Source organism: Bufo bufo, chromosome 8 (assembly GCF_905171765.1).
Source record: "Bufo bufo chromosome 8, aBufBuf1.1, whole genome shotgun sequence".
Lineage (NCBI taxonomy): Eukaryota > Metazoa > Chordata > Amphibia > Anura > Bufonidae > Bufo > Bufo bufo.
The window spans coordinates 7930713-7953839 of NC_053396.1; the positions used below are offsets into that span (position 1 = coordinate 7930713).

The 23127-nt window shown below is 48.7% G+C and overlaps 1 protein-coding gene across 1 annotated transcript; it reads left to right on the top strand.

Annotated features, from left to right (window-relative positions):
- The first annotated feature begins 10166 nt into the window (after positions 1 to 10166).
- LOC120977143 (lipocalin) lies at positions 10167 to 13860 on the top strand. Its single transcript, XM_040404919.1, has 7 exons — positions 10167 to 10386; positions 11455 to 11594; positions 11778 to 11854; positions 12161 to 12274; positions 12355 to 12456; positions 13529 to 13554; positions 13743 to 13860. Exons 1-6 carry the CDS (start codon positions 10291 to 10293, stop codon positions 13549 to 13551), a joined length of 552 nt encoding a protein of 183 aa, XP_040260853.1. The 5' UTR covers positions 10167 to 10290; the 3' UTR covers positions 13552 to 13554; positions 13743 to 13860.
- Positions 13861 to 23127: the final 9267 nt, after the last annotated feature.

Genomic DNA, 23127 nt, shown 5'->3' on the forward strand with positions numbered 1-23127 from the left:
TCTGCATTGTTACTTTCCTTTCAACTGTTTGGTGTCAGTGTTAACAGAAATTCTAGCATTCTATTCCTGAACCAGGAAGCTCAGGATGAACAGTGAAGAAATCAGACACAGCTGTGAGGAAATATTGCAATGATTCCTATGAGCTGTGTGTTCTGTAGGGTGAGTCCCTTTAAGAAATAGTGCACATTGTTCTGAGCCTGGATTACTCCCAGCAGGAGCGTCCCCGTCCTCAATCGCTTCCCCCAGCTGACCGCAGCACGCTGGGCCCCGAGGCGCTGACACCTGCCCACAAAAGCCTGGATCATTCCTCGAAAAACAAAACATGCCTGTGTTTCTCAGTAACTTGGGGTCAACGGGTGCAGAGTCGCAGACCTCTGTCCCGAAATTTCCCTTTAAATCGAGCCTTAAACCCCCTCCGCCCCGTTTTCCCCTGCAGGCTCCGAGCTTTCATAATCAGAGCTGGAATTTGTGGATGCACGCAGCTTTATATAACTTATGTAAACAGATGGAGCGGCTGCACCAGAGTTCAGGCGGGGGACAGCGCTGTATACCCTGCTGTACATGTACCCCTCAAATACCTGGGGGTGCAGCACCAGGGGAATTACTGGAAGCTCCTATAACTGGTGTCCCCAACTATGACACGTCATTTACAGCAGTGGTCTCCTGAGAGAGATGCTCTGGACCCCCTCATACTCCAAGGGCTAGGTGTATCAGCAAATTCTCCATCCCATCAGGTACTTACTGCATAGCTATATAGAGCCACCACTAGAGGGAGCTAAGGAGATTGCTGCATACAGATATATACATTTACCACTAGAGGGAGCTGAGGAAATTACTGCATACAGATATATACATCCACCACTAGAGGGAGCTAAGGAGATTACTGCATACAGATATATACAGCCACCACTAGAAGGAGCTCAGAAGATTACAGATATATACATCCACCACTAGGGGGAGCTCAGGAGATTACTGCATACAGATATATACATCCACCACTAGGGGGAGCTCAGGAGATTACTGCATACAGATATATACAGCCACCACTAGAGGGAGCTAAGGAGCTTACTGCATACAGATATATACAGCGACCACTGGAGGAAACTCAGGAGATTACTATATACAGATATATATATCCACCAGTAGAGGGAGCTCAGGAGATTACTGTATACAGATATATACAGCGACCACTAGAGGAAACTCAGGAGATTACTATATACAGATATATACATCCACCAGTAGAGGGAGCTCAGGAGATTACTGCATACAGATATATACAGCGACCACTAGAGGAAACGCAGGAGATTACTATATACAGATATATACATCCACCACTAGAGGGAGCTAAGGAGCTTACTGCATACAGATATATACAGCGACCACTAGAGGAAACTCAGGAGATTACTATATACAGATATATACAGCCACCAGTAGAGGGAGCTCAGGAGATTACTATATACAGATATATACAGTCACCACTAGAGGGAGCTCAGGAGATTACTACATACAGATATATACAGCCACCACTAGAGGGAGCTCAGGAGATTACTGCATACAGATATATACAGCCACCAGTAGAAGGAGCTCAGGAAATTACTACATACAGAAATATACAGTTACCAATAGGGGAGCTCAGGAGATTATTACATACATATATATACAACCACCACTAGAGGGAGCTCAGGAAATAACTACATACAGATATATACAGCCACCAATAGGGGAGCTCAGGAGATTACTACATACATATATATACAACCACCACTAGAGGGAGCTCAGGAGATTGCTAGCTACAGATATATACAGCCACCAGTAGAGAAAGCTCGGGAGCTTACTATATACAGATATATACAGTCACCACTAGAGGGAGCTCAGGAGAATTCTACATAGATATATATATATATAGTCACCACTAGAGGCAGCTCAGGAGATTACTACATACTGATATATACAGCCACAAACTAGGGGAAGCTCAGGAGATTACTTGCTACAGATATATGCAGCCACCACTAGAGGGAGCTCGGGAGATTGCTAGCTACGATATATGCAGCCACCACTAGAGGGAGATCGGGAGATTGCTAGCTACGATATATGCAGCCACCACTAGAGGGAGATCGGGAGATTGCTAGGTACGATATATGCAGCCACCACTAGAGGGAGCTCGGGAGATTGCTAGGTACAATATATGCAGCCACCGCTAGAGGGAGTTCAGAAGTTTACTATGTACAGATATATGCAGCCACCACTAGGGGGAGCTCAGGAGATTAATATATAGAGATATATATACGTTCATCACAAAAGGGAGCTCAGGAGCTAACTGCACACAAATATATAAAGCCACCACTAAAGTAAGCTCACATGTTTACTGCATACACATATATACAGTCACCACTAGAGGGAGCTCAGGAGATTACTGTATACAGATATATACAGCCACCACTAGAGGGAGCTCAGGAGCTTACTGCATATAGATATATACAGTCACCACTAGAGGGAGCTCAGGAGATTACTGCATATAGATATGTACAGTCACCACTAGAGGGAGCTCAGGAGATCACTACATACAGACAGGGCCAGCTCCAGGTTTATGTGGGCCCTTGGACGATAAAGTATCAGTGGGCCCCCTTGTGGAATTTTGCACAACGCACACGGCAATGAAACTGTATGTATTATTATTATAAATGAAAAAAGGGACCAGCTGTAATTTTACCCTTTTTGCATACATACACCTTTTTGATTGCTTTTTATTCAATAATAAAGCTCACCATAATATCTCCAAGTAGTAATAATTCTCCTTATAAGGTGACAGTAGAAAAATGCCCCCTGATGTGTGGCAGTTAAAAAAATGCCTCCTAATAATGTGAATTCATACAAATATGCCCCCATTCTGTGTTCCAGTACAAAAAATACCCCCTCTTACTGCCCCCAGTTTAGCTAATGTCCTCATAGTGCCCTCCATAATGTGCCAGTATAAAATACCCCTATATAGTGCCCCCGGTATATGCTTTCATAGTATTCCCCATAATGTGTGCCAGTATAAAATGCCCTTCCCCATAGTGCCCCCATAATGTGCCAATAAAAATGCCCTTATATAGTGCCCCCAGTAGATGCCCTCATAGTGTTCCCCATACTGTGTGCCAGTATAACATGCCTCTATATAGTACCCCAAGTAGATGCCCCCATAATGCTCCTCTTCCCCCCTTCCCCATAGTACACCCCATAATGTGTGCCAGTATAAAATGCCCCTATTTAGTGCCCCCAGTAGATGCCCTCATATTGTCCCTCATAATGTGCCAGTATAAAATACTCCTTAGTGCCCCAGTAGATGCCCTGATAGTGCTTCTGTCCTCCCCTCAAGAGATTAATATATACAGAAATATACAGCAGCCACTAGAGGGAGTTCAGGAGTTTACTATATACAGATATATACAGCCACCACTAGGGGGAGCTCAGGAGATTACTATATACAGATATATACAGCCAGCACTAGGGGGAGCTCAGGAGATTACTATATACAGATATATACAGCCACCACTAGGGGGAGCTCAGGAGATTACTGCGCACAGATATATACAGTCACCACTAGAGGGAGCTCAGGAGATTATTACATACAGATATATACAGCCACCACTAGGGGGAGCTCAGGAGATTACTATATACAGATATATACAGCCACCACTAGGGGGAGCTCAGGAGATTACTATATACAGATATATACAGCCACCACTAGGGGGAGCTCAGGAGATTACTATATACAGATATATACAGCCACCACTAGGGGGAGCTCAGGAGATTACTATATACAGATATATACAGCCAGCACTAGAGGGAACCCAGGAGATTACTGCATACAGATATATACAGCCACCACTAGAGGGAGCTCAGGAGATTACTGCATACAGATATATACAGCCGCCACTAGGGGGAGCTCAGGAGATTACTATATACAGATATATACAGCCGCCACTTGGGGGAGCTCAGGAGATTACTATATACAGATATATACAGCCGCCACTAGAGGGAGTTCAGGAGATTACTATATATAGATATATACAGCCACCACTAGGGGGAGCTCAGGAGATTACTATATACAGATATATACAGACGCCACTAGAGGGAGTTCAGGAGATTACTATATACAGATATATACAGCCACCACTATAAAGAGCTCAGGAGATTACTGCATACAGATATATATACAGACACCACTAGGGGGAGCTCAGGAGATTACTGCATACAGATATATACAGCCGCCACTAGAGGGAGTTCAGGAGATTACTATATACAGATACATACAGCCACCACCAGAGGAAGCTCAGGAGATTACTGCATACAGATATATACATCCGCCACTAGAGGGAGCTCAGGAGATTACGGCATACAGATATATATACAGACACCACTAGAAGGAGCTTGGGAGATTACTGCATACAGATATATATACAGACACCACTAGGGGGAGCTCAGGAGATTACTACATACAGATATATACAGCCGCCACTAGAGGGAGCTCAGGAGATTACTGCATACAGATATATATACAGACACCACTAGGGGGAGCTCAGGAGATTACTACATACAGATATATACAGCCACCACTAGAGGGAGCTCAGGAGATTACGGCATACAGATATATACAGCCGCCACTAGAGGGAGCTCAGGAGATTACTACATACAGATATATACAGCCACCACTAGAGGGAGCTCAGGAGATTACTACACACAGATATATACAGTCACCACTAGAGGGAGCTCAGGAGATTACTACATACAGATATATACAGCCACCACTAGAGGGAGCTCAGGAGATTACTACATACAGATTAGACAGCCACCACTAGGGGGAGCTCAGGAGATTACTGTATACAAATATATACAGCCACCACTAGAGGGAGCTCAGGAGATTACAGCATACAGATATATATACAGACACCACTAGAGGGAGCTCAGGAGATTACTGCATACAGATATATACAGCCGCCACTAGAGGGAGTTCAGGAGATTACTATATACAGATACATACAGCCACCACTAGGGGGAGCTCAGGAGATAACTATATACAGATATATACATCCGCCACTAGAGGGAGCTCAGGAGATTACGGCATACAGATATATATACAGACACCACTAGAAGGAGCTTGGGAGATTACTGCATACAGATATATATACAGACACCACTAGGGGGAGCTCAGGAGATTACTACATACAGATATATACAGCCGCCACTAGAGGGAGCTCAGGAGATTACTGCATACAGATATATATACAGACACCACTAGGGGGAGCTCAGGAGATTACTACATACAGATATATACAGCCACCACTAGAGGGAGCTCAGGAGATTACGGCATACAGATATATACAGCCGCCACTAGAGGGAGCTCAGGAGATTACTATATACAGATACATACAGCCACCACTAGAGGGAGCTCAGGAGATTACTACATACAGATATATACAGCCACCACCACAGGGAGCTCAGGAGATTACTACATACAGATCTATACAGCCACCACTAGGGGGAGCTCAGGAGATAACTATATACAGATATATACAGCCGCCACTAGAGGGAGCTCAGGAGATTACGGCATACAGATATACATACAGACACCACTAGAAGGAGCTCGGGAGATTACGGCACACAGATACATACAGCCGCAGCATCGCGATGTATGTTCCATAGCACACACCACACTACACATACAGGGCTTCCTATACATCCTACATGTCCCGGGTGTTATGAGGCTGAGCCCCATGCACGCATTTCAGCCTTTTACCACCCAGATTTTGGAAGCTTGGTCCTTGTATAATGAGATTATCGGATAATCGGCGTTGCAGTGTGAAAAGAGCCCGCGCCGAAGTGAAGCATTCCAGCGTCTCTAACAATCCATATTATAATAACCCTAACGAGATCATTTCTACGTCCCCTGGGGAACCTCAACTCGACCCAATGATGGAAGCCCCAGGGGAACGTAAATCCTTTTATAATATAACGGAAAATGTTATGCAAAGCTGATTATTCTGATTCATTAGGGAATTTGGGGGGGGGGGGGGAGGGGGGGGGGGGGTCTACAGGAGAACGTGACCTCGGTCACATCACTCTGGTTAAATAACTGCTGCGTGTAACTATGGTTCTTGGACTGGGACGCACTAGGACGTCCATGTTTAAAGGCGGCAGATGCAACATGGAGGGCACATTGATCCAGCAGAGCTATTATCCTGAAGATAGTCTTTGAATAACACACTGTCATTGGGGGATCTGTGGATGACACCGTTATGGGGGATCTGTGGGTGACGCACTGTCATTGGGGGATCTGTGGATGACACTCTTATGGGGGATCTGTGGATGACACTGTTATGGGGCTCTGTGGATTACACTGTTATGGGGGGGATCTGTGGACGGCACACTGTTATGGGGGATCTGTGGATGACACTGTTATGGGGGATCTGTGGATGACACTGTTATGGGGGATCTGTGGATGACACTCTTATGGGGGGTGCCGGTCTTTCTTCTCCATTACTCTTATGGGGGGATCTGTGGACAGCACACTGTTATGGGGGATCTGTGGATGACACTCTTATGGGGGGTGCCGGTCTTTCTTCTCCATTACTCTTATGGGGGGATCTGCGGACAACACACTGTTATGGGGATCTGCGGCCGATACTGTTATGGTGGATCTGTGGATGACACTGTTATGGGGTTCTGCGGACGACACACTGTTATGGGTTATCTGCAGATGATATTGTTATGGGGGATCTGCGGACGACACACTGTTATGGGGGATCTGCGGACGACACACTGTTATGGGTTATCTGCGGACGACACACTGTTATGGGTTATCTGTGGACGACACACTGTTATGGGTTATCTGCGGACGATACACTGTTATGGGGGATCTACGGACTACACACTGTTATGGTGGATCTGTGGATGACACTGTTATGGGGGATCTGTGGATGACACTGTTATGGGGTTTTGCGGACGACACACTGTTGTGGGGGATCTGCGGACGACACACTGTTATGGGGGATCTGCGGACTACACACTGTTATGGGTGATCTGCGGACGACACACTGTTATGGGGGATCTGTGGATGACACTGTTATGGGGTTTTGCGGACGACACACTATTATGGGGGATCTGAGGATGACACATTTATAGGGGATCTGCGGACTACACACTGTTATGGGGGATCTGCGGATGACACACTGTTATGGGGGATCTGTGGATGACACACTGTTATGGGGGATCTGCGGACGACACACTGTTATGGGGGATCTGCGGACGACACATTGTTATGGGGGATCTGCGGGCAACACACTGTTATGGGGGATCTGCGGACGACACGGTTATGGGGGATCTGTGGATAATACTGTTATGGGGATCTGCGGACGACACACTGTTATGGGGATCTGCGAACGACACACTGTTATGGGGGATCTGCGGACAACACACTGTTATGGTGGATCTGTGGATGACACTGTTATGGGGTTCTGCGGACGACACACTGTTATGGGGATCTGCGGACGACACACTGTTATGGGGGATCTGCGGACGACACTGTAATGGGGGATCTGTGGATGACACACAGTTATGGGGGATCTGTGGATGACACTGTTATGGGGGATCTGTGGACGGCACACTGTTATGTGGGATCTGTGGATAACACACTGTTATGGGGGATCTGTGGATGACACTCTTATGGGGGGATCTGTGGACGGCACACTGTTATGTGGGATCTGTGGATAACACACTGTTATGGGGGATCTGTGGATGACACTCTTATGGGGGGATCTGTGGACAGCACACTGTTATGGAGGATCTGTGGATTACTTCTGTTATGGGGGATCTGTGGATGACACCTTGTTATGGGGGATCTGTGGATGACACATTTTTATGAGGGTTCTTTAGATGAAACTGTTATTGGGGGATCTGTGGATGACACTGTTATGGAGTATCTGTGGATGACACACTGTTATGGGGGATCTCTGGATGACACACTGTTATAGGGGGATCTTTGGATAACACACTGTTGTGGGGGATCTGTGGATAACACACTGTTGTGGGGGCTCTGTGAATGACACTGTTATGGGGATCTGTGAATGACACTGTTATGGGGATCTGTGGATGAAACTGTTATGGGGATCTGTGGATGACACTGTTATAGGGGATCTGTGGCGGACACACTGTTATAGGGGATCTGTGGGTGACACTGTTATGGGGATCTGTGTATGACACTGTTATGGGGGATCTGTGGATTACACTGTTATGGGGGATCTCTGGGTGACACTGTTATTGAGGGATCTGTGGATGACACATTGTTATGGGGGATCTGTGGATGATACTGTTATGGGGGATCTGTGGATAATACTGTTATGGGGGATCTATGAATGACACACTGTTATGGGGGATCTGTGGGTGACACACTGTTATGGGGGATCTGTGGATGACACACTGTTATGGGGGATCTGTGGATGACACACTGTTATGGGGGATCTGTGGATGACACCGTTATGGGGGATCTGTGGCCGACACACTGTTATGGGGATCTGTTGATGACACTGTTATGGGGGATCTGTGGGCGATACATTGATATGGGAGATCTGCGGACGACACACTGTTATGGGTTATCTGCGGACGACACACTGTTATGGGGTATCTGCGGACGACACACTGTTATGGTGGATCTGCGGACGACACACTGTTATGGTGGATCTGTGGATGACACTGTTATGGGGTTCTGCGGACGACACACTGTTATGGGGGATTTGCGGACGACACACAGTTATGGGGGATCTGCGGACGACACACTGTTATGGTGGATCTGCGGACGACACACTGTTATGGTGGATCTGTGGATGACACTGTTATGGGGTTCTGCGGACGACACACTGTTATGGGGGATCTGCGGACGACACACTGTTATGGGGGATCTGCGGATGACACACTGTTATGGGGGATCTGCGGACGACACTGTTATGGGGCATCTGTGGATGACACTGTTATGGGGTTCTGCGGACGACACACTGTTATGGGGGATCTGCCGACGACACTGTTATGGGGGATCTGCCGACGACACTGTTATGGGGGATCTGTGGATGACACTGTTATGGAGGATCTGCAGACAACACACTTATGGGGGATCTGTGGACTACACACTTTTATGGGGGATCTGCGGACGACACACTGTTATGGGGGATCTGCGGACGACACACTGTTATGGGGGATCTGTGGATGACACTGTTATAGGGGATCTGTAGATGATACTGTTATGGGGGATCTGTGGAGGACACACTGTTATGGGGGATCTGCGGACGACACACTGTTATGGGGATCTGTGGATGACACACTTATGGGGGATCTGTAGATGATACTGTTATGGGGGATCTGCGGATGACACACTGTTATGGGGGATCTGCGGACGACACACTGTTATGGGGGTTCTGCGGACGACACTGTTATGGGGGATCTGCGGACGACACACTTATGGGGGATTTGTGGATGACACACTTATGGGGGATCTGTGGATGATACTGTTATGGGGGATCTTTGGAGGACACACTGTAAGGGCGCATTCACACGACTGTGTGGCCGTGTGCAAAACACAGATACTGGCCGTGTGAGTTCAGCAATTTGCAACAATAATAGAAAATGCCTATTCTTTTCCGCAATAGGGCATGCTCTATCATTTTTTTGCTGGGCCACGGAACGGAACCACGCGGTGTGCTGTCTGCATCTTTTGCGGCCCCATTGAAATGAAAGGGTCCGTACCCGTTCCGCAAAATTGAGCCCTTATGGGGGATCTGTGGGTATATACCCCAGGCGGGGGCTTTGTGTCAGCACTATATGATGGTCATTTGAATTGTATACCCGAGGAGGGGTCTTTGCGCAGTATATGGTGGTCACCACAGTACAGGGGGCTTTTTGTGTGTCGCACGGCCCAGGCACATGCAGCACACAACCCCATATGCAGCACTTACACGGATCAGGATTTTGGCCCCTGCAGGGTCTTTGTTATTCGGCCTAATGAAGCCAATGTGCTGCGCAGCTGGAAAAGGCAGAAAAACTGATGACACCTTTCTGCCCCTGCACACCCCCGCCCCTACCCACTGGGCACATTCCATAACATTCTCTGCAGGGGGCACGTGGGGGGTGATGTTAAGACTTGCCAGCCCCAGCCCCCGGGCCAGCACCCAGCTGTGGGATTGTCCGGTGAACCTCTATATAAGCGCGGAGGGTCCAGCATAAGCACCAATACAAGGAGACGCAAGACGACCACCTAGGACCATGAAGGGACTTGTGCTCAGCTTCGCCCTCGTCGCCCTGTCCGCCCTGTGTGTCTACGGGGATGTGCCCATACAGCCGGACTTCCAGGAGGACAAGGTGAGTCACAATCTCTTACTGCACAAGGGCTACTTCAGTACTGCTATATACATGCAGATATAGCAGAGCCGAGTTTACTATTTGGCAATGTAGGATTTACATAGGACTGCAGGGAAACCTAATCGGAATATCAGCACTTTTCTGATAAACCGTGTGCTTCAATTTCTTACCGTGTTCAAGATCTCTGCTTACTGTCAGTGCATAGGGATGTTCTTGTTTACACTTTGTAGACCTAATAGTTCCCACAGCTGAAGGTTTGTTACAGTTGTACCAGGTCTAGACAAGCAGCACAAATCTCCCTTCTGTTCAGACTTTGTTACAATGTATCAGCCTGTGTATATTACTTATATCTAGTCTGGATACAATTGCAGCAAACCCCTTAGAAGTCTTAAAGGGATATGTCCAGAATCAACATTTATCACCTATCCACAGGATGGGTGAAAATGTCTGATCGCCGGTGGGCCAGATTTTGGAATCCCACCGATCAGAAGAACGGGGGTTTCATGTCCCCCTTTCCTTTTCACGTCCCTCCCCCCCCCCTCAGTAGTGAGGAGAAGTTTGAATGGAGGGCGGCCGGGCATGTGCTCTACTGGTTGGCAACTGGACTGCCGAAGAAGAATGCGCTTAGGTGCATGCGCAGCGGCCACTCCATGCATGCTCTTCCTCACTGCCAGAAAGGGGTGCACTAAGGAGGAAAGGGGGCCCCACACGATCGTGTGATCTGTGGGAGATCCCAGGGGTGTGAGCCCCAGTGATCAGACATTTATGACCTATCCTGGTTATAAATGTTGGTTTCGGGAATAGGATGAAAGTAAGAATTCTTCCCATATACTGACAGCAAGCAGAGATCTTGAAAATGTTAAGACACAGTCTAGAAAAAAGAAAGTTGCAGAACTTTTCCTAGTACAATATACATAACTAATGCAATGATATGAGTGATGTTGCCCGCGGCAACCATGCAAGGATACATTTTTTAAACAGACAACACTGACCGGTTGCCGGGGGTAACACCACCATTTTTCCCTAGCATTAGGTTTCTGCGTGTAACTAACGACCCTCCTTGCTCAGATTCTAGGGAAGTGGTACGGCATAGGCCTGGCCTCCAACTCCAACTGGTTCCAGTCCAAGAAGCAACAGCTTAAGATGTGTACGACCGTCATCACCGCCACTGCTGATGGGAACCTCGACGTCGTCGCCACCTTTCCCAAGTGAGGCGCAGCTTAGAGCTGGGGGGAGCGGGTGGTGGGTTTACGGTCACTGAATATCATCCGTTTCTTATTCCTATCTGTCCCTGGGAAAGCTGGATGACAACCCATATTGGCCGACATTATGGTTGTAACTGGGGTTGTCAGCCGACTTTCAGATTAAGCCTTATTAATGAAATATTCCAGGCTGGACCAATGTGAAAAGAAGAGCATGACCTACATCAAGACGGAAGAGCCCGGACGCTTCCTGTCCAAGAGTCCACGTAAGTCACACCACGTTGCAGGGGGGACGAGCCACGAGCTACTGCAATGTAGAAACCATACTGTCACCGGGAATAAAGGGGAACGCTTCCCTCCAAATCATCTGATCTCTTAATTTCAGCCCCGTTTTACTTTCCTCTCATAGGAATAGCCTTGATTCCCCCACAGGGGAGATAAGCGGCTGCAGGACACACACAGGGCGCCGCTTATCTCCAGAAATAACTACAGGTTAAAATGTAATATCTAAAAAGGGCCATGGACAGTTCGCCATAGAAATAATGAGGGCTCAAACTGCTTCCTCCTCCAAGGCTACGGCAGCAACCACGTCATCCGCGTGGTGGAGTCCAACTACGACGAATACACCCTGATGCACACCATCAAGACCAAAGGCAACGAGGTCAACACCATTGTGTCTCTGTTTGGTAAGTGCCCCCCCCTGAGATCGCCGCACTCGTCTGTCCGATCGTCCCGCCATGTGAACGCCTCTCACCCTGTCTTACAGGAAGAAGCAAGACCCTGAGTGCCGACCTCCTGGATAAATTCCAGAAATTCGCTAAGGAACAAGGACTGACCGACGACAACATCCTCATTCTGCCTCAGACTGGTAATATAGGATAGAGAGGGGCTAGGGCACACAGCCGGCAGTACACGGGCGCCTGCGCAGGGCACCCGACGTGACCACTGAGCAGTGACAGGCTGGGCGCTGGCAGTCCTAGAGTAATAGCTGCAGTGTCCCCATGACAAGCATTATGTATGTCCTTAGAAGAAGAGCCCCATGACAACCATTATTTGCCCACAGAAGCCTCTCCTAAGCCAGTGCCCCATGCACTATGAGCCCACAGCAGCTACAGTGCATCTCCACAGCCAGTGTGCCCCCATGACAACAACTATGTTCCCATAACAGTTAGGGTGTGCCAGAGCGCCCCTTATGACAACCACAATGTCCAAAAAGTTCATGGCCAGCGCGCCTTCACATCCAGTGTGCCCCCATGACAACAACTATGTGCCCATATCAGCGACTGTGCAGTTTCAAAGCCAGTGCTCTCCCATTATAAAAACTACTTTGAGCCCATAGCAGTGCCAGTGCGTCTTCACAGACAGTGTGCCCCCATGACAACCACTATGTCCCCACAGCAGCAACAGTGCGCCTTAACAGCCAAGTGTGTCCCTATGACAACCACTATGTCCCCACAGCAGCAACAGTGCGCCTTCACAGCCAAGTGTGTCCCTATGACAACCACTATGTCTCAATAACAGCTCGTCCCAAAGTTCAATGTCATTCACAGCAAATGTCTTCAATATGTCTCTGTAGTCATTTTGCTGTCCTTTTACAAGTAGCATGTCCCCATGACAACTACCATATCCCCATAGCGAATTCATCGTCCCTTTGCAGCGTTTGCCCCCATGACAACTACTTTGCCTCCATATTACTATTGGTACTCTTTTAAAACCAGCATGCACCCATGACAACTACTATGTCCTCATGGCAGTGGTAGTGCCCCTCCATAGCCACAGTGCCCCCATGACAACCCTTATATCCCCACAACTGTTTCAATGCTCCTTCACAGCCAGTATGGCCCCATAATAACCAATATATCACCCCAACGACAGCTCGCCCTCTATACGATTCCCCGCTGCTGCCTGCTCTTAAATATTCTTCTGTTTTCTCCTCACAGATAGCTGCATGTCAGAAGTGTAAGAGGTGAGTACTGCAGACCCCATGAATGGAGACTATAAGACCCCAGTATAGCGCAGTCTACGCGGGCAGTTAGAGGGGAAATTATGAATATTTTCCAGTATCAGTCAGTTCTGCAGGACCACCGACTCTGGACACTGATCACACAGATGGCGGTTTTCTAATTCTTGTACAATTCTCTTTTTTCCTCCCAGAGAGAAGAGTCAGTACCTTCATGTCTCCACTAGATGGCGTCTATGATATAGCTGGAGTTAGCACGCTACTGTAATGTCTGTACATGTCTGCACACAATAAACTGCATGATTCCCCACAGCCGCCTCCTCTTGTACATTATGACGCCGGCGCTCGGGACACGCATGATGTCCACCTCTTACCAGCGCAGCGCTGGGGGCATGAGAACGACGTCTGTACCTGCTGCCTTCAGAAATCAGTATGTCCCGAAGATTGCAAAGTCAGAAATGGCAAGCAGCAGACCCAGGGGCGGACTGGGAGCTTAAAGTGGCCCTGGGGAAAAAAATACTAAAAGTGGCCCCGTTTTGTAGTCATGTCCAAATTGATGCAAGGCAAGGTCAGCAATACCATATTGCGGCACATTATACAAATACCACAGGCGATCACAAAAATACATCCCCAAAAACTTTCACTGGCCGTGAGAGGGGCCCAGGCGCCCCCCTGGGCATCGGCCCACCGGGAAATTTCCCTGTAAGGTCTATGGCCAATCCGCATGAGTGGACAGGTCATGGATCTCCACATGATCAGCATGTCCTTCTCCTGAAGTACTCTGTGCTGCTATGCATTATTTCAATACGGACCCATCATCCAGTATGTTATATGGCTGACCCATGACCTGAGGTAGCCTCCTTGTAACCTCAGGGGTATCAGGTGTTATCACTAAGAGCAGGGGGAAGCTGCCAAGTTGTTCTACCTCCTCAGATAAGAAGCTGGAAGAACCAGAACCTGATAAGAAGGATAATGTGAACAGGATTTAATGGGGAGGTTGTAATACAATCTGCACTGGAGCCTTGAGGACGTGACCCTATCATACACCTATGGCCTGTTCCATTCACTGGTCGCAGGCACCCCCATGTCCTCCTCTTATCTGCAGAGCTGCAGCTTTAGGATTATAGGAGACCACAGGCGGCACACTGGCGCCAGCCATAATACCGCACCGCAACAGGAACTCCGGGTACCATCCTACAGTTTATTATCCATGTTCCCAGGCGCCAAAATAATCTCCCTGAACTCTAAAAATATAGAAAATATTAAGAAATTAGACCCAATTATCAAGCTAATACCACAGACAGCAATGGAGTCTGAGATCTACCTCCTGTATCATCTTTTTGCAAAGGTGGATTATCAAAGGGTGTTTTGGGTGGCCGCCCGGGCCCGAGACTCCTAAGGGGCCCATGGCCACCCATAATGACCATCATTGTTCCTGGACCCCACATTTGAATACTGCAGTAGGGAACAGGGGTCGATGGCTCCCGTCCCTGCCGTTCATCCTCATAGGCTTATGGCATTACTCATTACTATTGAGAGCACTATAAATACTGAAGAGCTACAAGATCGCATTATAACTACTGGAGGCACTACAGAGGGCATTATAACTACTGAGGGCATTATAACTACTGGAGGCACTACAGAGGGCATTATAACTACTGAGGGCATTATAACTACTGGAGGCACTACAGAGGGCATTATAACTACTGAGGGCATTATAACTACTGGAGGCACTACAGAGGGCATTATAACTACTGAGGGCATTATAACTACTGGAGGCACTACAGAGGGCATTATAACTACTGAGGGCATTATAACTACTGGAGGCACTACAGAGGGCATTATAACTACTGAGGGCACCACAGACAGCAATATAACTACTGAGGGCATTATAACTACTGGGGGCACTACAGAGGTTATTATAACTACTGAGGACACTACAGGCAGCATTATAACTACTGGGGGCACTACAGAGGTTATTATAACTACTGAGGACACTACAGGCAGCATTATAACTACTGGGGGCATTGTAACTACTGGACGCACTACAGGAGGCACTACAGGGGGTATTATAACTACTGGGGGTACAAAGCATTATAACTACTGAGGGCACTACAGACAGCACTATAACTACTGAGGGCATTATAACTACTGAGGGCACTACAGACAGCAATATAACTACTGAGGGCATTATAACTACTGGGGGCACTACAGATAGCAATATAACTACTGAGGGCATTATAACTACTGGAGGCACTACAGAGGGCATTATAACTACTGGAGGCACTACAGAGGGCATTATAACTACTGAGGGCACTACAGACAGCAATATAACTACTGAGGGCATTATAACTACTGGAGGCACTACAGAGGTTATTATAACTACTGAGGACACTACAGGCAGCATTATAACTACTGGGGGCATTGTAACTACTGGACGCACTACAGGAGGCACTACAGGGGGTATTATAACTACTGGTGGTACAAAGCATTATAACTACTGGGGGCATTATAACTACTGGACGCACTACAGGAGCAGGGCCAGACTGGGGATAAAAACCAGCCCTGGAAAAAGTTGCACACCAGCCCCACAGCGTTGCATCATTATTTACTTGTTTATAAAAGGAGAAAGCATTCATTTTAAAACACGTGTGTAAACACGAATATGAACTTTTCCCCACGATAGCTCTTTTGTAGAACCCCCATTGTTCATATTATCACAGTGTTTTCCCAACCAGGATGCCTCCAACTGTTGCAAAACTACAACTCTCAGCATGCTCAGACAGTGTTTTACCACGCCCCTTGACCCGCCCCTTTTTTGTTGGCCACCTATTTAATGATTGTTGCATGCAACATTTTACTTGACCAGCTATTTTAGATATTCTACGGAAGTCCTGTTACAATCCCCCCCAATGAGCCTTTCGACCAAATAATACAAATATTTATAAAATCTCACCCATATGCTGCAAAAAATAAATAAATCTGCAATGTAAAATCAATAATAAAGATCAACTACAAACATAAACATATTTCACATGAAAACAGTTACTTGGCTTGACCCTTGGGGATCTCGGACGCCACTTCCGCACTTTGGCCGGGGGCTCGGCGGAGCTGATGTTGTGCTTTATCCTAATGAGAAAGATTTCATAATAAGGATTTGGAGAAGGGGCAGTGGGGTCGCAGAGCAGGGAGAGGCTGGTGCTGCTACTAGGGGGTCATACCATGGGGGAGTAATAAAACCCACCATAATGCCCCCCAGTAGTAATAATTCTCCTTATAATGTGCAAAACATACCCCTTTGTAATGCCCCCAGTTGAGCTAATGTTCCCATAATGTGCCAATATAAAATACCCCTTCTCAGTGCCCCCGTAGATGACCCCATAGTGCTCCCCCCCTTCCCCATAGTACCCACCATAATGTGTCCCAGTATAAAATGCCCCTATACAGAGCCCCCCATATAAAATACCCCTTCTTTTTAGCCTCAGTAGATGCCCCTATAGTGCCACCCAATAATCTGCCAGTAATAAGTGCCCCAATAGATGCCCCCAATCATGTGCCAGTAAGCTGTGCCCCCTCAGATGCCCCCAATCATGTGCCAGTAATAAGAGCCCCCCCACCATCATGTGCCAGTAGCCAGAGCCCCCCCATATCATGTGCCAGTAGCCAGAGTGCCCCCCTATCATGTGCCAGTAGCCCCCCCCTTATGTGCCAGTAGCCGCCCCTTATCATGTGCCAGTAGCCGCCCCCCTTATGTGCCAGTAGCCGCCCACCTTATGTGCCAGTAGCCGCCCCCCTTATGTGCCAGGAGCCGCCCCCCTTATGTGCCAGTAGCCTCCCTTATCATGTGCCAGTAGCCCCCCTTATCATGTGGCAATAGCCCCCCTTATCATGTGCCAGTAGCCCCCCTTATCATGTGCCAGTAGTCCCCCCATCATGTGCCAGTAGTCCCCTTATGTGCCAGTAGCCGCCCCTTATGTGCCAGTAGCCCCCCTTATCATGTGCCAGTAGCCCCCCTTATCATGTGCCAGTAGTCCCCCTTATCATGTGCCAGTAGTCCCCCTTATCATGTGCCAGTAGCCCCCCTTATCATGTGCCAGTAGCCCCCCTTATCATGTGCCAGTAGTCCCCCTTATCATGTGGCAATAGCCCCCCTTATCATGTGCCAGTAGTCCCCCCATCATGTGCCAGTAGTCCCCTTATGTGCCAGTAGCCGCACCTTATGTGCCAGTAGCCGCACCTTATGTGCCAGTAGCCCCCCTTATCATGTGCCAGTAGCCCCCCTTATCATGTGCCAGTAGTCCCCCTTATCATGTGCCAGTAGTCCCCCTTATGTGCCAATAGCCCCCTTATGTGCCAGTAGCCCCCCTTATCATGTGCCAGTAGCCCCCCTTATCATGTGCCAGTAGCCCCCCTTATCATGTGCCAGTAGCCCCCCTTATCATGTGCCAGTAGTCCCCCTTATCATGTGCCAGTAGTCCCCCTTATGGGTCAATAGCACCCTTATGTGCCAGTAGCCCCCATCATGTGCCAGTAGCCCCCCTTATGTGCCAGTAGCCCCCTTATCATGTGCCAGCCCAGTAGTCCCCCCTTATCATGTGCCAGCCCAGTAGTCCCCCCTTATCATGTGCCAGCCCAGTAGTCCCCCCTTATCATGTGCCAGCCCAGTAGTCCCCCCTTATCATATGCCAGCCCAGTAGTCCCCCCTTATCATGTGCCAGCCCAGTAGTCCCCCCTTATCATGTGCCAGTATATATTGTACCTATATAAATAAAATAAAAAACACTTATACTTACCTCCAGCGATGCGATGCAGGCCTCTTTCGGCCTGTGTCCCTCGCTGACGTCATCGCGCCGCCTGCACCGGCCTCTGGTAGGCTGCCAGCACTAGGCCGGCAGCCTATCAGAGGAACAGGAGGGGACACACCTCTCCCTCCCCTGCCGCAGCATAGACATCTGTATCGCCATCCTGAAGACCAGCGATACAGATGACTATGGAGATGAGCGCTTCCACAATGGAAGCGCTCATCTCCTGCTGCTGTGCCCTGCCGCCGGCCGCCCCCACTTGTCACCAGGGCCGCGGCCTTGCGGCACTCAGGCCTGCCGGCCTACCGGGAAATTTCCCGGTATCCCGGCAGGCTAGTCCGGCCCTGTACAGGAGCCAATACAGGCGGTATTATAACTACTGGTGGTACAAAGCATTATAACTACTGGGGGCATTATAACTACTGAAGCACTACTAGGGGCATTATAAATATTGGGGCATTATAACTACTGGAGGCACTACAGAGGACATTATAAATACTGGGGGCACTACAGACGGCATTATAACTACTGAAGGCACTACAGGGGGCATTATAAATACTGGGGGCACTACAGACGGCATTATAACTACTGAAGGCACTACAGGGGGCATTATAAATACTGGGGGCACTACAGATGGCATAACTACTGGGGCATTATAACTACTGGAGGCACTACTGGGGGCATTATAACTACTGGAGGCACTACTGGGGACATTATAACTACTAAAGGCACTACTGGGGGCATTATAACTACTAGAGGCACTACAGGGGGCATTATAACTACTAGAGGCACTACTGGGGGCATTATAACTACTAGAGGCACTACAGGGGGCATTATAACTACTAGAGGCACTACAGGGGGCATTATAACTACTGGGATACTACAGAGGAACATTATAACTACTGGGGGCAATACAGGTGGCAAATAACTAGTGGGGGCATATTATGACTACTGGGGACTTTACAAGGGCATTATACCTACTGGAAGCACTTTAGGGGGCATTTTAACTACCGGTAGCACTATAGGGGGAATTATAACTGCTGGGGACCCTTTACAGGGGCCTTATTAGTACTCAGGACTCTATAGGGATGTCTTACAGAGGGGCTTTATGACTACTGGGGGCACTGTGGGGGCATTTTTACTACTGAGAGCAGTAAAGGAGCATTATACTGGAGGTACTTTGGGGGGCATTATTATTAGTGAACGCAATATGGAGGGCACTCTTGGGGAGCATTATTCATATTGGTTGCACTATTACTAATGAGGATCTGGGAAAGAATTATGATTGATGCGACTTTACTATTACTCTATCATGTCCTCTCTGTATCTAAAACTGAACCTCTCAAAAACTGAACTTCTTGTCTTTCCTCTATCTACTAACTCACCTAAACTTGATATTTCAATTTCGGTCTGCAGCACTATTAGTTACATAGTTACATAATTAATACGATTGAAAAAAGACAAACGTCCATCAAGTTCAACCAAGGGAAAGGTGGGGACGCGAATCCCAGAAGGAAGTGAGACTCCGATTTCTACACGTTTTCATAAGCATTAATGTTTTTTACTTTGAAGAATTCATAATCCTGTGCAACATGCCCGCTGTCTTGGGGCCACATTTGACTCTGATCTTTCCTTTGTTCTCCATATTCAATCACTTACACGCTCTTGTCGTCTGCACCTCAAGTGCATCGCCAGAATCCGCCCTTTTCTTACGGTGGAAACGGCAAAAACTCTTGTTGTTGCCTTGATTCATTCACGTCTTGACTGCTGCAACGCATTACTAATCGGTCTCCTTCACGCTAAACTCTCCCCTCTTCAGTCTGTCCTAAATGCTGCAGCCAGGCTCATCTATCCATCCAACCGCTACACAGATGCTACTAGTCTGTGCCAGTCACTTCACTGGTTGCCCGTCCACCACAGAATACAGTTCAAACTTCTCACCCACAAAGCTCTCCACAGTGCTGCACCTCCATACATCTCCTCCCTCATCTCCATCTATCACACTACTCCTGCTCTCCACAGTGCTGCACCTCCATACATCTCCTCCCTCATCTCCATCTACCACCCTACTCGTGCTCTCCACAGTGCTGCACCTCCATACATCTCCTCCCTCATTACCATCTACCACCCTACTCCTGCTCTCCACAGTGCTGCACCTCCATACATCTCCTCCCTCATCTCCATCTACCACCCTACTCGTGCTCTCCACAGTGCTGCACCTCCATACATCTCCTCCCTCATTACCATCTACCACCCTACTCCTGCTCTCCACAGTGCTGCACCTCCATACATCTCCTCCCTCATCTCCATCTACCACCCTACTCGTGCTCTCCACAGTGCTGCACCTCCATACATCTCCTCCCTCATTACCATCTACCACCCTACTCCTGCTCTCCACAGTGCTGCACCTCCATACATCTCCTCCCTCATCTCCATCTACCACCCTACTCCTGCTCTCCACAGTGCTGCACCTCCATACATCTCCTCCCTCATCTCCATCTACCACCGTACTCCTGCTCTCCACAGTGCTGCATCTCCATACATCTCCTCCCTCATCACCATCTACCACCCTACTCGTGCTCTCCACAGTGCTGCACCTCCATACATCTCCTCCCTCATCTCCATCTATCACACTACTCCTGCTCTCCACAGTGCTGCACCTCCATACATCTCCTCCCTCATTACCATCTACCACCCTACTCCTGCTCTCCACAGTGCTGCACCTCCATACATCTCCTCCCTCATCTCCACCTACCACCCTACTCCTGCTCTCCACAGTGCTGCATCTCCATACATCTCCTCCCTCATCTCCATCTACCACCCTACTCGTGCTCTCCACAGTGCTGCACCTCCATACATCTCCTCCCTCATCTCCATCTATCACACTACTCCTGCTCTCCACAGTGCTGCATCTCCATACATCTCCTCCCTCATTTCCATCTACCACCCTACCCCTGCTCTCCACAGCGCTGCACCTCCATACATCTCCTCCCTCATCACCATCTACCACCCTACTCCTGCTCTCCACAGTGCTGCTCCTCCATACATCTCCTCCCTCATCTCCATCTACCACCCTACTCGTGCTCTCCACAGTGCTGCACCTCCATACATCTTCTCCCTCATCCCCATCTACCACCCTACTCGTGCTCTCCACAGTGCTGCACCTCCATACATCTCCTCCCTCATCTCCATCTACCACCCTACTCGTGCTCTCCACAGTGCTGCACCTCCATACATCTCCTCCCTCATCTCCATCTACCACCGTACTCCTGCTCTCCACAGTGCTGCACCTCCATACATCTCCTCCCTCATCTCCATCTACCACCCTACTCGTGCTCTCCACAGTGCTGCATCTCCATACATCTCCTCCTCACCTCCATCTACCACCCTACTCCTGCTCTCCACAGTGCTGCACCTCCATACATCTCCTCCCTCATCTCTGTCTACCACCCTACTCCTGCTCTCCACAGTGCTGCACCTCCATACATCTCCTCCCTCACCTCCATCTACCACCCTACTCCTGCTCTCCACAGTGCTGCACCTCAATATATCTCCTCCTCATCTCCATCTGCCACCCTACTCGTGCTCTCCACAGTGCTGCACCTCCATACATCTCCTCCCTCATCTCCATCTACCACCCTACTCGTGCTCTCCACAGTGCCGCATCTCCATACATCTCCTCCCTCATCTCTGTCTACCACCCTACTCGTGCTCTCCACAGTGCTGCACCTCCATACATCTCCTCCGTGATCTCCATCTACCACCCTACTCCTGCTCTCCACAGTGCTGCACCTCCATACATCTCCTCCCTCATCTCCATCTACCACCCTACTCGTGCTCTCCACAGTGCCGCATCTCCATACATCTCCTCCCTTATCTCCATCTACCACCCTACTCCTGCTCTCCACAGTGCTGCACCTCCATACATCTCCTCCCTCATCTCCATCTACCACCCTACTCCTGCTCTCCACAGTGCTCCATCTCCATACATCTCCTCCCTCATCTCCATCTACCACCCTACTCCTGCTCTCCACAGTGCTGCACCTCCATACATCTCCTCCCTCATCTCCATCTACCACCCTACTCCTGCTCTCCACAGTGCTGCACCTCCATACATCTCCTCCCTCATCTCCATCTACCACCCTACTCCTGCTCTCCACAGTGCCGCACCTCCATACATCTCCTCCCTCACCTCCATCTACCACCCTACTCCTGCTCTCCACAGTGCTGCATCTCCATACATCTCCTCCCTCATCTCCATCTACCACCCTACTCGTGCTCTCCACAGTGCTCCATCTCCATACATCTCCTCCCTTATCTCCATCTACCTCCCTACTCCTGCTCTCCATAGTGCTGCACCTCCATACATCTCCTCCCTCATCTCCATCTACCACCCTACTCCTGCTCTCCGTTCTTTTAGCGACCTAAGACTAATAACCTCCATAATTAGTTCTCCACCTTCAAACGTGCCTTAAAAACCCATCTTTTCAGGCAGGCTTATCAAGCTACCTAAACTGACTATTCCCCACCTAAACCTCCCCCCACCAACTCCTCTGGCCTGAGCTCTATCCTCTATTAGTCCCAAACCCGAAGCAGATCGGCCGGCACCACTCCTGTCAGTTCAATAATGGCTCAAATCCTACTTATCACAATCAACTACCTGATGTGTCACCCCCAATTCCTCATAGATTGTAAGCTCTTGCGAGCAGGGCCCTGACACCTAGTGTTTCAGTTGTATATTAGCCAGTTCGTTTTGTTTCGTACATGAACCCTATGA